Here is a 15,890-nt window from a genome sequence, read left to right on the forward strand (position 1 = left end):
ATCAGGTGATTAATGGGTCTTTTAATCAATCAAGTACATTGTAATATTTTAATGAAATATCGACAAATTTTTCATAATTTTTGTCTTTTTTTGTATTGCTCCATAATGTTAATAACTCACTAGTTTATCAAGTTTAACCTTCTTTGATCACCAATGTTAACAAGTTAATAAGCAGTTATTTTAATTTTTGTTAATTATTAACCCCGTCTCTCTCCTGAATATGCCCCTTTCCGCTATACAATTTCTACAAAATAAAAGCACAATTTAATTCAGTGCATCAGCAGAAAGGCAATGAAGAAGTTGAAAATTATTTTAATATTTGTAATTATTTTCTCACCATGGTCAAAATGTCAACGTCCAATGAGGCCTGGAGAGGATCTTTCAAAATATTCTATTCGATTTCGAGGTGTTCAATGTATTTCGAGGGATAACAGCACTGCTTACTTCACCTTCTGCTTCATAAAGAACTATTCTAAAACATATTCAACAGAGAATTTTGGAATTCAAACTAAAAAGAAAATTTACAACATTTTTCTTCGAGTAACTTGCAGCTTCCGTTATGGAAATATTTATCGTGAAGTTATTGACTCAAAAATGATAAATTGGTGTCCAATTATGGAAGGAGCTGAAAACAATTTATTTTTAAAAATGATTATAGACGTTGTTGGTAAATCACTTCAAGGATTATTTCATAAATGCCCATATGAAGGTTTAATGGAGTTCTATAATATAACAATTGATACTGAAACAGGTAAAAAAATTTCAATTTTTCCTGAGGGACAGTACAAGACAAATTTAACATTTTATTTTGGACCTGATAATTTGGTATTGAGTCTAGCTACTTTTTTCGATATTAAGTCACCGGTTAAAAGTTCATTTGGTTAATTCAATGCCGAATAGCATAAGTCAGTTAATCGATTCAAAATCTGGCACCAGGTTGGTGTTTTTGGGCATGATGCCGGATGTCGGCACCACAGTCACAGGATTGTTTTTCGATTAACTGAATTATGCTAATTGTGTATGATTTTTACTTTTGTGTGTCAACCAGCAAGAGTATAGCAAATAAATAAGTATAATTGTCATTTGTTCAGTACCTAGTCTTTAATTTTTATAACTCAAATAATTACCTGTATTATTAAATAAATGTCCAAATAATCTACAACTATTTTTATTACTAAACTATCACAACTAGTTCTACATAATCTATAAATTAATTAAATTCACTCATATTTCTACATCCAAAGCGACACTTAATGCCTTTTTTGCTATTTTTAAGAAGGCTGATACAACTTTATGACTCTTGATGTCTTCCATGTCATCCTCATCATCTGAATCAAATTCACCAAGCATATCTTCCATATCCGAATCATAATCATCTTCTGAATCATAATCACTGTCTTCGGTCTCGTCTGAGTTGTCTTCTTCGTCATCAGTTTGGTCTTCATCTTCACTCTGTTCTTCCTCACTAATCTGTTCGTCATTTTCTTCATTTACTTGTTTATCATAACCCATTCCCCCTGCATTGCCACTTAAATCTTCATTCTGATCATTCTCTTTAGTTGAATCGACAGTTTCTTCAGAATCTAATCTAGATTGATGACCGCCTATACCCATAGAACCGCTTTCATTACCTTTTTCAGCTAATTCATCCTCATCAAAGTTTGTCACATTACCAAATCGATTGACACCAGCAGATTCCTCAGAGTTATCATTTGTTTTACTTCCACCTAATTCATCTGCTAGATAGTTAGACTTTTGATCATTTTCATCTTCCTTTTCTTTTTTGGATTGTGGTTGTTTTTTAGAAGTTTCTTTGGTTTTTGGTTTTGACTTAGGCTTAGTAAATTTCTGTCTGAATTGTGTAAAAATGGCAGTCGCCTGTTCCAATGGTGTTGAATCATCTAATAACATATTAGATGCTTTAGTGATTGAATCTTGAGTTTTATTGTCTTTATCACCAAGATTATTGCCATTCGTTTGATTATCGTCATCTTCTTTTTGATTTTTCTGATTGGAAGTATCTTGAGTGTCGTTTGAATCATCTTCATTGTCTTCTTCTTGGTTTCCTTCAACAATTTGATCATCTTGATTGTTGTGATGGCCTATTTCTTCATTTTGACTTTGGTCTTGTTCTTCAACCAATTTTTCTGGCAATTCATCTACTTCTTCAGTTGTTTTGGGTTTCTTTGATTTTTTGGAGTTCTTTGTAGTTGATCTGGAGCTCTTTTTGGTGTCTGAGCCTTCAGATTGTTCCAATTTCCTTGTTATCTTATTATCTTCTGATGGTTCTGTCTTTTTGTCAATCACAATATTTTCCTCACCCTCCGCCTTAACTGCAATAATCTCCGACAGTTCCTTCAGCGCATCATTCAATTCACCAGGAGTTTCACTAGATTTGGTGATTAACTTACGAAAATAAACCATCGCAGTTCCAAAAAATACTCCACTCTTTGTGTATTTGAAGATTGCTGCTAAGATTTGCTTACGTTTTGATGAATCTGGAAGGTCCAATTCGAACATGTCCTTTTTAAGAGCTTTCTTCATTTTGGTTAAATATTTGTCTAAGTCAATGTTCAATTGGTCGACGAAATATGGAGTCAAGTCTTTGAGGATGTTGTACATTTGTGTGCAGAGTTCAGGTTCGATTTGTCCAGTTTTATTTTGTTCAAACATTTCCTCTACTAGTTTAACTAATTCTTGGATTTTGATCAATGCTTCTTCAGCTGAAAGTAGTTCAGGTTTAGTTGATTGCTCCTCAATTGATGATTGATCCTTGCTTGCTGCATCTTCTGAATCAACTGATTGCTTGTCAGTTTTTGTAGAGTCTTTAGCCTTTTTCGATTGCTGTTTATCCTTTGATGCTATTTTGGAATCAGAATCTTCTTCGCCAGATGCTTGCTTTGCAGCTTGTTCCTTTTCTAATGTTTTCTTGTCTTCAAGAGTCAAGAGCTCTGCCAGAGGATTAAGTACATCACTAAGATCTCCAGGATTCTCATTAAACTTAGTGACTAATGTACGTACATAAAGTACGGTAGCTGCATAGAATAAGTCACTCTTTGTAAGCTTGAAGAATACTTGAAAGATTTGCTTCCTTTTTGATGATTCCGGAAGTTCTAATTCGCTGTTGATTTTCTTAAGAGCTTTTTTCATTTTTGACAGGAATTTGTCCAAATCTATGCTTAGTTTTTCATTGAAAAACGAAGTAAGTTCCTCAAAGGAAGTACAAATTTGAGTGCAAAGCTCAGGATTGATCTGTCCAGATGTATTTTGTTCGAACATATCAGTGACAAGTTTGATCATCTCTTGGATTTTTGGCACTGCTTCCTCGTGTGTAAGAACTTTTACAGCTACAGGTTGTTCTTCAATACTAGCTTGCTTCTTAAATAATGATTTCTTTGGTTTTGGCTCTTTTTCCTTAGTTTTTGATGTAGAGTCATCAACTGGAAGTTGTTCATCTATGACTAATTGTTCTTCAACAGCTGATTTGCCCTTGGATGATGATTTTTCTTTCTTCGAGGCTTTTTCAGCCTTTTTAGACTTTTTATCAGCTGATTTATTTGCCGTTTCTTCATCCTTATTCTCTTCACCTTCAACAGGTTGTTCATCCACTGAATTATGTTTTTCTAACAAGACCTGCTTCTCAAAAGAAGTTTTGTTGCTCTCAGAACTTTGTTTACTCTTTGAAGCCTCATTTTTCGCAGACAGTTCTTCATCTATAGCTTCATGCTCATCTATTGAGACTTGTTTGCTCAATGATGGCTGTTTCTTTTTGAAAATCTTATCTCTAAATGATGTTTTTCTTTTGATCAGTGATTTGTCATTTGTTGATGTTTGATCTGCTTCTGGTGATTCTTCTTCTGATGGTTTGCCTGGTAAAGATTCTTGTTGAACTTTAAAGCTCTCATCTTTTTCGTTAAGAGTTGTTTGATCTGTATTAGTTGTTTCTCCTAAAGGACTATGTTCTTCAGCTTCTGTACTTGTTTCAGTTGTTGTCTGAGATGCTTTTGATTGTTCATCATTAGATGATTGCGGAATCAAATCTGGTTTATCTTTCTTCCCGTGTTCTTCTTCTTCTTTGATGCTTTCTTATCTTCGGATTGGTCTGCCGACAAAGGCTCTTCTTTGCTATCAATATTTTGCTGTCTAAGAAGCAGAATCTCAGCTAATGGCTTTAAAGCTTCACTGAGAACTCCTATAAACTCTTCTGATTTTGTAACTAATGTTTGGATGTACATCACCGTAGCTTCTTGAAACAGTCCAGCTTTGGCATTTTTGAAAATTGATTGAAACACAGTTTTGGATTTTTGAGACTCTATTGTCTCTAATTCTGCTTTGAGTGCTTTTTTAACTTTACTCAAACACTTGTCGAGGTCCGCTGAGAATTTTTCATTAAAGAATGGCGTCAATTCCTCAAGTAAAGCATAAATCTGTGAACATAGTTCAGGATTGATGTGTCCAGATGCATTTTCATCAAACATTTCAGTGATTAGCTTGATAAGTTCTTCGATTTTTAAAATTGCAGAGTCATTTGATAGTTGTTCCTTAACAACAGCTTGTTCATCAACTGAAACTTGCTTCTTGAAGAATGATTTCTTTACTTTTGTTGGTGAATCACTTGATTTAGTTTTAGAATCATTTGGATCTGATTCTTGTTCAACGGCAGCTTGCTTGTCTAGTGATATTATTTGTTCCTTGTTTTTTGATGCATCTTTGAGCTGATCATTCTTCGTATCTGAATCACCTTTCATTGATTCATCTTGAAGTTGTTGTTTTACTTCTTTTGAATCGTCAGTTAAAGTTGTCTTCTTTCGTATTGCTGGGAACCTTCAACCAATGACTCTCTGGATAGTGACACTTTAGTAGATGATTCCTTACCTGCAGTTGGATCCAACTCTTCAGTTTTTTTGCTTTTTAAGGATTTATCCTTTTTCGATGACTTCTTTGAATCATTTTCTTCAGGAACAGTAGGCGACAGCAATTTCAATTCATCCCATAATTCTTCATGACCTTTAGCTTTAGCTAATAATGCTGAAACATATCCATCAATGGCTTCATAGCACGGGTCATTTTTTGATGATTTGAATAGTCCTTTTAGTGATCCTTTGCTTTTTGATGAATCTACAGGAAAAGTGAAAATTAGTAAAATTTTTCTTCTTGAGGATTTATCCTTTTTCGATATTTTGATTCAGGAACATTAGCCGACATTAATTTCAGATTCATTTTATGTTTCATGACCTTTAGTTTAGCTAACGACCAATATATCCATCTAATGGCAAAAATTCATATGTGCACGGGTATTTTTTGGAAGACCTGATTTGAATAGTCCTTTAAGATGTTCCTTTGTTTTTTGATGAATGATTCCTTTTTTACAAGTTTGATATTTTGAATTTTAAACATTTTTGTTCAGGTCCACGTTAAGTTTTTTGTTGTAAATTGGAGTCAGTTCCTGAAAAATGGTCAAATAACGTTAATAATGTAAGTTTTAAAGTTTACAACAAATTATGTTGCACGACAAGAGTGAAAAAGCCAAAATTATACAATTTTCAACATATGTCGGCTACGATGTGGCATTAATACATATTCGATCTTTCGATTCATCTATATCTCGCGATGAGATCTGATGAGATTTTTAACTTATCCACAATCAAAAATTTGAAAATTAGGACATTTTCAATCATACTTTTAACAAATTTAAAGGCATTTTTTGATGCATTTGATCATCGTAAATAGCAAGTTAAAATTGCTAAAGATAGATAAACTGATTAATTTTAGTGTATAAATAACGAGAATTTAACAGAAATTTTGGGTTGAAAAATGTAAACAAAAAATACCAACTTAGGAGTCAATTAGAGTTAGTATGATTTGAGTCTGATATTTTGAAATGATGCAACCTTTTTCTATTTTTGAAATTGATTCAAACATGATAATAAATAATACATTAATTTGAATTTTTAAAATTTTCAAATCTAGATCAGTATTGCAATATCCTCGAGATTAGTTTCGTCTTTAAGACTAGATAATCAGTCTTAACAGTGAAAAAAGGATTAATTTTAAGTGCTTAAAACCTATTAATATAAGAAATTTTTAGATAAGAAATTTATAAACAACAAAAGAACTGCTTATCCAAGTTCAATATACTTATAAAAGCGAGGAAACCCTTTAAATGATTCAGTATGTTTTAAGTGTGGCTTTACAGAAAGATAAGATAGCAACAAAGTTATTTAAAAATAATTTTTTGTTCGACATTTAATCAAGAATTAGCTAATCATTTAGCTTATGAGATTAGTTAGGCACGTGTAAAATATTTTGATATTTTGGACTGAACTGATGTTCAGTGCTTAAATACATAGTTAATGACTACGTGATTATTGTGCTAGAAGTCGACTCGAATTTCGGTCCACTTTGTTCATCACGATCAAAAGTTTAAATATCCCATGAAAAGTATAATGAAATACGAACTTCGTGTTTCAAATTCTAAATACGTCTTTTAAAGTAACATCGAAAACATTCGGAAAACAGTTTCATCCAAAGTTCATTAACATCAATTGTAATACCTTCTAATGCTTGTTCCATCATAATCACTGATAACTTTTTAGATTTGATTTATTTAAACCGCAAAAAAAAATATGAGGTCAATCAGCCACAACACGCAACGAAAGACTAAAATGTCAAATAATTGATACGATATCATGACCATAAGCTAACCAAGATTAAATGTATTTGTGGGTTTTCTGAAAATTTAGATAACAATATGTTATATTTGGTTGTGTAATTATTTTAATAAAGTTGGTACAAAGTTCTGTAAAAAAGTCATGGTTTAATCTATTGAAGAAAGCAGTCGCCTGGTGTACCCCTTTTGGATACTAGGCGTGCCACTATACCGTCCAAGTAGTGTCTCTGTGTGGAACAGACTGCAATTGGTCAACCATATGTCTAGTTATAATCATGACAATTATTGAATATCAACTAAAAGTACGGTCGACTAATCGCACCCTGTTTCACTTGGGGTGGTTATACCTGTTGAGAGGAAAATGCTCCAAATTCGATTAAGCTGCAAAGACACAGGATAAGACTTAAATATCACCAAAAATGCTTTTAAAAAAGGGAATCAACATTTATTTCTATTCATCATTAACACATTTTTTTCACATATAATTTGGTTTAGTTCCGCCACCATAAAGAGAATTCAATGCCGCTTCCTTGTTCATCTGATTGATTATTGAATTATTGACATAAATGTATCCATCATCAACTTTAGTCTTATTAAATCTGAAACTGTCAGCCATTGATTTTGCACTGTCATAAACATCATTGCCAAGTCGTCGTCCAATTTGTCCGAGAAAGTTGTTTCCAATAATTGTTAATGCAGTTCCAAATGCAGCACCTTTGATGAGATTTAAGGCTGATCTTGCGGCTCGCTGATGAGCAATTGGTTCGCGAGTTTGTGATTCATCATCATCAAGTTCCTCTTCTGGTATTTCTGGTTCCTCAAATTCTTTTCTTATTGACTCTTTTAATTCCGTTAATTCTTGGGTTAGGTCAAGATTCACGTCAGTCTCCGAATTTATGGCAACAATAAGAGCTTCAAAAGTCTTTTGGATTTCATCACATAATCCCTCATCAATTTTTCCATTTGGAGATGATTTTTGGGTCTGATATTTATTGGCTAGTTCTTGGAGTTTTTCAAATAGTTTAATGTAGGTTGCTGACATATTTTGGGTGATGTTAAGTGGTTTTCTTGTGGATAATAAGTCTACGAGTAGTGGAAAAATTGTGAACATAATTGTAGTGGAATTGATCAGGATTAGTTATTAAGTATATGGGTGCAGTTGTGGTTGTGCAGCTGTAATTGAGCTAAAATAATAAATTTTAATTACAATTGAATGTTTTCATCAAATGCTAGGTGTATAAGGAAAGGAATTTCGATCCCTAAAACCCTTGAATACATCCCTTTGCCCCCCACCTACCCTTTTCCATACTCCTAAATATTTGATATAACAGAATTAGGAATTGGGAACATATGCTTGATTATAACGTATTAACCATAAAATAGTGAACATGATCGGGTCTCTGGGTTATGCTACTTGAGTATGGAGTGAGAAGTTTGACCCCAGAGTCTCCCTCCCCTGAATATGACACTGATACTGAAGAATTCAATCCCTAAAGTAGAATATACTCTAAATCAGACGAGCGCAGCCTATTCTGTCCCGCGACAAACCTCAGATCTTGAAGTGGCCCAAAAGAGACATATTAGTGTGCCACAGCACACAAGTTGCACACTATTTCTCTATATTGTATTTAAAAAATTTTCCTAATTTAATGCTGTGCACCTCAAAATAATCATAGCTTAAACATATGCAACAAGTGAAACACTCTACATATGATCGGCAATGTACAGCTGGTGTACAACATGATAAGATTTCGCAATAATTTGTAAACAATCTCACTATAATTAAGAACATGTACAGTAAGATTCATAACACTTTGCACTGATTTCTCGACATTGAACTGGGCTCCCAAGGTTGTTAGTCAGCAGTAAAAAAGATTCAAAGCTTCAACTGATCTAAACGTTTCCTTTAAATTTGCTTTATAGCTTAAAATCTAAATATTTACCTAAAAAGCTCGCTAATTCTTCTTGCTTCACAATTCACCGTCAAATATTTACATTAAGTAACACTTTTAGTGGATTTGAATAAAAATTCAGTCTTTTAAAATGAGATAAAAAAATTAAATTTAAGCACAGTGAAATGCAATTCTGTCAAGTGCCTAGATATTTTGTGATTGTATGTTTGTTGATATTTTTCATGTGATCGATTCAAATTTCTAGAAAACGTTAAAAAAATTTATTAAAAATTTCAATATTTTGTATTTAATGCAGTGATGTTCAAACTTTTTTGAATCACGGCACACATGGGTTGTAACGCTAAAAAGGATGTGGAATTAAAATAAATTCTTAGAATATAGTCCAAAATACTAGAAATATTGCTTGTGATCTTTGGATTTTGACAAAGCTTTTTTAGTAAAAATTCTAAAAATTTGGGGATTTATGAATTTTATCCGCGGCACATGTGAGCTTTTTCTATGGCACACCAGTGTACCGTGTCAAACAGTTTGAACAACACTGATCTAATGTAAGGATTATGACTATATGGCTGTTGATGGAGACAATTTCACTGGCTGACGTAGACTGATATGCAGTTTTGGAATTTTCGTGTGCAATTTCAGTTACTTGATTAAGCTAACTACATATCTCTTCAAATTAAACTATTAAATGGGATTTCCCCAAGATTTTCCTGCTTTATACTAAACTTGATTTATAGAAAAAATATTATTGCTAATTCAAGTCTATCATCCATTTCTATTTGTCAAAGTTCATTGAAAATATTCTCATATAAATATGAAAAAAATGCAATTTATTGAATTTCTATTCAGTTACACATTACAGGTTCGATAGTGAGGTATTAAGTATGAGTAAAATTATAATTACTGTGCTGATTGCATCGATTTTCATATTTGATGTCACAAAATCACAATTTGGATTTCCGCAAAATTTTTATCCAACAGCCAACAATCAGTTTTTTAGCAGTCGATCATCCGCATCTGTCAATCAAGGACCATTTAATCCAAATTTCCTTCCTAATTTTAATCCAGCATTTCCAAACTGGAATCAGCAACAAAATTTTAGAGGATTTCAACCAAATAATTTACCGAATGTAAATAATTTTGCTCCAAGATTTGGTCAAGATTCGGGAACAAATGTAAAGAAGTCGGGAATAGCTTGCAGTTCTACATTTGATGGCAAAAAATATGTCGAAAAGTGTCAAACATCTTATTAAGTTTTAAGGAATTGATGTTGAATTTATGTTAATTAATTGACATTTTTAATAAAATAATTTATGAATTTATGGCTTGATTGTTAAGATTTGATTAGGGATTGTTAACTTATTACGTAACAAGTCGACTTTTAACCACATATCCTCATCCTTAACAAAAAACTCCATGGACTCTATCCATACCAGACCATGCTCGTGAGTATACTCTTCGATATAATTAAGCATGCTCAATTTTGTCATGCAATTGTATAAAATGGCAGGAACAGCAGACTTGCATGGAAAATACAACAAGTACAGCAAGTCCAGTATTGTCCTTTTGAAGTGTCTGACCTTTGATCAAAATTTACGCAAATTTGTGTAAGTCAATTGTAAGAAATTCAAAAAATCTAACAAATTTCGTCCACATCATGCAGTTAAGTGCAAAATCTTGCATATTGTCGTTCACTTATTACGTGGCATTCTTAAGGACGTCGAGACTTAATAAATGAATTGAAATTCTTGAATAATTTGCTGATGCAAAGTACAAAATTTTGTGAGTTTGTGCTGAACAATTTCTAAAGGAACCCCAAAAATGTATCATATAAAGTATTGAATCATCATATCACCTTATCTGTTCTCCTTCAGACTCTTCGTATATTTTTATAACGTGCTCAAAGTATTATAGTATAATTGTATTATAAAATTGTCTATCGATGTCTTTTTACGTGATTTTGCTTAATATAAATAAATTCAATTTTTGTGTCTTTAAATCAGTTCCATTTAGTAAATCCATTGTTGAAGTACAGTTTAAAATTTAGTAAAAATGAATAACTTATTAATTATTATATTAGTGGCTGCAATTTTCACATTCTATTCAGCACAATCAAGAGAAAGATTTCATAGACGAGATGAATACAATTCAGACCAAGATCCATCAATGAACGGAAATAGCAACAGTTTTAACACAAATATGTACCCAGGATTGAATCAACAAAGTTGGGGTCCATTCCCTTTAATTCCTCAATTTCCATTCAACAGTCTGAATCCAATTGCTAGTCCAAATCCAATTCCAGACAATGGACAATTTAGACGAATTTCAGGAAGATCCTGCACATACACCTTTGATGGCAACAAAGAAAAGCTGAAGTGCACAAACTCGAAATAAAAATGATTAAAACTAAAATATTGTATAATTAAATATTTTTGACAGTTTATTAATTGAGCAATTTAATTCCGATTTTTCCCTTCTCGGTCGTTCTGACTTGAACCACAGCCAGATTGACTAGAATCTTGATTTATTCTGTTTCTATTTCTTGGCCGATTTTTAATCTTGGGCATTTCAACTTTTTGAAGTTCATCGCGATCTTTTAGGTCATCACGAGTTACAGTCCATTCAATTATCTCCTTTTGTTTTCCTTTTTTCTTTTGCTTCCTTTGTCTGTAATCTGTTGTAATTTCGTTTGTCTTTTGTGATGATGTTTCTGTTGAAATTTGATCAATTTCGGATGAGTTTTGATCATTTTTGTCTAAATTTTGTGCTTCTTGACTCAAATCTCGTGTCTCTCCTAAATTTCCAGCAATTCGTCCTTGATGTTGAGTTTTATTGAAGTTTTTGGACCAAGTTTTCAAGTTTTGAGCTAAGCTGTCAACATTCTCTGTTGATTTTTTGGAATTTTTGACTTTTTTCTGTTTTCTTTTTTGCTTTTCTTGATAATTGTCAGTAAAACTCCATGCAAGTTGACTTGGCTCAATGGATTCAGTGTTAGATGAGCTTTGGTCTTTCGGGAAGCACTGATAATCCACAATATGCCAAATTTCAATTTCTTCATTATCATCAGCTGAAGAATCTTCAATTTTTATGAATTTACCTTGAACTTTTCTGAAAAGAGAAAATAAGGCATGAGAATCAGCTTTTAAAAACTTCCTTAAATTCACTTTTAGCATATTAACCAAAGTCCTTAGGCATTCCTTATGAGCATCAAAATCATGAATTTCAAGTATATTCTGTAAAAATTTTGTAACTGCATGTTCTTTATAAATGCTTTTTGAATTAGTCAGGATAATAAATTTTAGCGTTGGAATTGCTTCATATTCATCAAAATAATCCGGACCTGTGAGTGCCTTGAATCTATCAACAATAAATTGATTGAAAACTCTTCCAAATTGCTGACCATGCTTTCCAATTGCGAGATACTTCCTGGATTTTAGATAAATGTCTGCAAAAAATGGATTTTTTGATGCAGATAGGAAGTAGAATTTGACAAAATCATTAACATCAAATTCTGTTGGACTTGATGCCGGGATGTCAGTTGGAATTCCGTTAAATTGGCATGCAAACTTCATTTTTATAAAAATTGATTTTGAAGGTTTGTCAATTTTTTTGTTAATTGAATTTTGGATGATTTGAAGGACTTTTGACTTAATGTTTCGAGGATATTTAGGGTCTGCTGTGTCAATAGCCTTAATGTCCTTAAGATATTTCATATATTTGCCTTCTTCATGCATATATAGATTGTACATCATGACTTTCAGCACATCTAGATAAATTTCTAATAATTTGACATTTTTAGTCGGTTCTAAACTTTCAATCATGTCCAACCATTTGTCTTGAGGATATTTCTCAATCACAATCAAGTTCCTTAATTCTCCAATCAGTTTTCCAACATTGGTGATTTCATCTGGATGACTAGCAGGCATTTCAGCTATTTTACCCAAAAATACATCCTTAAGTTCCACTACAAATTTGCCAAGTTTAACAGAAAAATCGAAAAAACTTTTAAAAAATTCAGCAAGTTTGATGACATTTGCGTTGGGTTTGACTAGTTCCCTTATGAATTTATTTGATACATCGATTAAATTGTTATGCTTGCATCCATATAAACTTAAGTAGTCAAAATTGACATTTTTTCCTCTTGAATATTGAATTAAAAATAAATTGAAATTTGAAATTTTTTCAGCGTCTTTTTCAGGTTGAAATCTTCTTGATTCTTGGTATTTTAGGTACGAATCTGGAGCAATTTTATCAAAATCCTCACAAACTGCATCAATTTCAACTTTAGTTGAAGTGTCAATTACATTGCAAAATTTATCAAAATTTTTTGGATCAACGATTTTATAAACTCCACCGCATAGCTTTAAAGTCATCACTATTGCATCAGTTTCACCTAAATCTGACAGCAATGAAAGCCAATTTGTCACAGACTTTGTTGGAATTAATTCATCTTCATACATGAAGCATTCACCAATAAACTTAGCAAGATTAGTCATGTCAATTGATCCTTTTCCATTATTTGTCTTCATAACCTCAATCTCTTGATCAAGACTTTTAACAACCTTTGCAGCAACTTGTCGCATATGAAAGATGATTTGTTGAAATCTGTAGGCAATGAATGCCAAAAATTTCATTTTTTGAGGCTCCTGGATTCCAATTTCGATGAATTTACGAGCAAAACATTTAATTTCATTATCTAAAATGTCAGCAAACATTGCGACATTAAATAATGCATTTTCATCAGCCATATTAAGAAAATTTTCAAATTCTTTACATTTTTGAGAATTTTCTGTCTCATTTTTGTATTTGACTACATCATGTGACTCGTAGTCATCGAGGTTGACGTATCCGACTTGATCAAGAAGTTTGGTGATTTCTGACTTTTTACTAAAATGAAATTAAAATAAGTTTTAATGTTTTGATGCTTGAAATAAAGATTATTTAGGTTTAGGTGACTTCTTAATAGAATTCTAAGGTTCAGGTGCCTTCACATTAGAGTTCAAAAGCTCATTTACTCCAACTTACCTCTCAGAATCTCCATCTTTCACCAAAATCTTCAAAACCTCCAAAAGATGATCATAACTTCCATTTAATGGATTGAACATTTTCGACATTCTTCTCATAATCAACATAAATGCGATAATTCCATATTCACTGCCTTCAGCACTGCACTTGATAAGCTCTTGTATCCAAATATTCAATTGCTTTGTAATTTCAAAATATTCAGGCTTATTATAAGGCAAGAGTTTGCATAAAAGTGCTCCAAACATCACAACGTCATTCCAGTTTGAATTTTTGGATATTTTAAGGAACTCTTGACCAAACAGCTCATTAGATGCGTCCAAAAATGCAGCTTTACTTTGAACTGTGTATCTAGTCTTTCTGTAGATAACATAGAGCACTTCTGAACAGAAGTTAATTTCATTGAAATGATTATAAAAATATTCCAACAGTAATAAAAGATAAGCGCTGATTTCCTTAGCTGAGCATTTTGAAATAACATCGAAATTAAATTCACCGTCACCATTTAGATATTTACTGAATAAAGTGAATGTATCTGTCTTGATCTTGATTGATTTTTCGGGTAACGGCTCTTCTTCATCATCGGAGGATGTAGGAACATCTGAATTTTCAGACTCTTCTACATCATTTCCATCAGAAATGTCGTCAGGAATTATTGAAGTTTTTAAATTAATTTTGTTCATTTTAATTTAATTTTGTCGAATTTGTTCTGAAAAAAGATTTAAAAGAACTTAATAATTGTTCAAATATCCATAAATTTTGTCCACAGCTAGACAATATCGTAAAAAAATCACAAATTTTTCAATTAAAATATCATAAAAATCATGATTTCTACGACAATCCCGAGCAGCACATATTAAGAAGATTCTGTCACGGAGTGATGATTGGTTCCTTTTGATCCACTGTGAATCGTAGGGCGTTAATAAAGTGATTGAACAGGTCTCTGTTCCGGGCTAAGACGGCTACTTCTGCTAACTTCTTTTGTTGTTGTTCTGCCTCCTTCTCTACTGTTGTACGCCAAGTAATTTTAATGCTCCGCTTAATCTCTTTTATTAACACCAAATCAAAGTCGTCAATTTTAGCAGCCATATGGACACCAAGCTTGTAGCAGCTTCCAATTTATTTAATAAAAGATCTTCTATTTGGCTGTTTGGTTTCAAAACTTCCTTTGGCTGTCATATGGCTGCTAAAATTAGGCAGCTTCCCTTTGGTATTAATAAAAGAAGTTTAACGGAGTCTTTAAAGCTCCGTGACGGATCCTTTTTCATTATTGTCGCTCGAGGCTGTCTTGGTCTTCAGTTTTGCAATATTTCCATAATTTTTTCAACTACGCAAAATTATAGATGAATCATTGTCAATTTTCAAAATGTTTTAACATTTTTCTTTTTTCTTTAGTTATCCTCAAGAATATCTAAAGCTTATTATAAAATCAAATAGAGTTAATATTGAAATTTACCTTAGCACTTTTCTGACACTGTCACTTCAAGTTGCACCAAATTATGAAATTAATTTTGATGATTAAAAGTGATAAGATAGAATTAAAAGGGAACTTAACAACGCAAAATATCAGCTGGTTAAATGTTTTGATGTTTTTGTTATTGTTTTATATATTGTTTTGTTGATGTTTTTGCGTTGTTTTCGGCATTTAAATGATTTATTTGTTATGAAATAAATCAGAGTTGCGATGACCGGTACCTGTCACAGGTAGTGGTGACAGTTTCTGTCAAAAGATGACCTGTCATAGGTCGTTACCTGTTGACAGGCAGACAGATTTGGCCTGTCACAGGCCTGAACTGACGCAGGTCACGCGACCTGTCACAGGTGATGACCTTTGACAGGCGACACCTGCGACAGGCTAAATTTGTCTACCTGTCAACAGATAACGATCTGTGACAAATGGACTGTTTCTGTTGACCTGTCACAGATTACAATTCTGAAATAAACTTTTTTTTTTATTGATACAAAAATAGAAACATTTAAAAATATTTAATAAGAAACTATATTTAATAAATTTTTGCTAAAATTAACCATTCTCAATTTTTTGTTAAAGGAATTTTGGATATAATAATAAAAAAATAAAAAAAAAAATTGGTATATAAAATTCGGCAGATTTTGATCATTTTGTAGAAGAAGAAGAACAGCTGTTGTGCAGTAGTTGTGGCTGGCTGTAGAATAACAGCCATATCAGCCACAACCTCAGGAAAACTATTTCCTAAAAATTTTTGAATCAGCATTTTGTAAATCTTTACGATCTTTTAAATTATCTCGAGACACGTTCCATTCAA

General features: G+C 32.3%; 3 protein-coding genes across 5 annotated transcripts; all 3 read right to left on the minus strand.

The window, feature by feature from the left end:
- Positions 1-1,224: 1,224 nt before the first annotated feature.
- LOC139094432 (putative leucine-rich repeat-containing protein DDB_G0290503) lies at positions 1,225-6,573 on the minus strand. Its single transcript, XM_070645468.1, has 4 exons — positions 6,555-6,573; positions 4,876-5,118; positions 4,089-4,777; positions 1,225-4,056 (listed from the first exon to the last, which is right to left on the minus strand). The coding sequence occupies exons 1-4, from the start codon at positions 6,571-6,573 to the stop codon at positions 1,225-1,227; spliced, it is 3,783 nt and encodes a 1,260-aa protein (XP_070501569.1).
- A 517-nt stretch (positions 6,574-7,090) lies between these two features.
- LOC139094605 (uncharacterized) lies at positions 7,091-8,786 on the minus strand. Of its 2 annotated transcripts, none has more exons than XM_070645727.1 (2): positions 8,614-8,786; positions 7,091-7,753 (listed from the first exon to the last, which is right to left on the minus strand). In XM_070645727.1, exon 2 carries the CDS (start codon positions 7,710-7,712, stop codon positions 7,146-7,148), a length of 567 nt encoding a protein of 188 aa, XP_070501828.1. In that variant the 5' UTR covers positions 7,713-7,753; positions 8,614-8,786; the 3' UTR covers positions 7,091-7,145. The 2 variants fall into 2 exon arrangements, with proteins under 2 accessions (XP_070501828.1, XP_070501826.1); XM_070645725.1 differs by having other exon boundaries at positions 7,091-7,854.
- A 2,219-nt stretch (positions 8,787-11,005) lies between these two features.
- Positions 11,006-15,194, minus strand: LOC139094585 (uncharacterized). Of its 2 annotated transcripts, XM_070645701.1 has the most exons (4): positions 15,062-15,183; positions 14,838-14,932; positions 13,609-14,314; positions 11,006-13,470 (listed from the first exon to the last, which is right to left on the minus strand). In XM_070645701.1, the coding sequence occupies exons 3-4, from the start codon at positions 14,286-14,288 to the stop codon at positions 11,040-11,042; spliced, it is 3,111 nt and encodes a 1,036-aa protein (XP_070501802.1). In that variant the 5' UTR covers positions 14,289-14,314; positions 14,838-14,932; positions 15,062-15,183; the 3' UTR covers positions 11,006-11,039. The 2 variants fall into 2 exon arrangements, with proteins under 2 accessions (XP_070501802.1, XP_070501801.1); XM_070645700.1 differs by lacking the exon at positions 14,838-14,932 and having other exon boundaries at positions 15,062-15,194.
- Positions 15,195-15,890: the final 696 nt, after the last annotated feature.

This window comes from Chironomus tepperi, unplaced genomic scaffold (genome assembly GCF_022539635.2).
Source record: "Chironomus tepperi strain 1889 unplaced genomic scaffold, CSIRO-AGI_Ctep_v1 contig_354, whole genome shotgun sequence".
In the NCBI taxonomy this organism is placed as follows: domain Eukaryota; kingdom Metazoa; phylum Arthropoda; class Insecta; order Diptera; family Chironomidae; genus Chironomus; species Chironomus tepperi.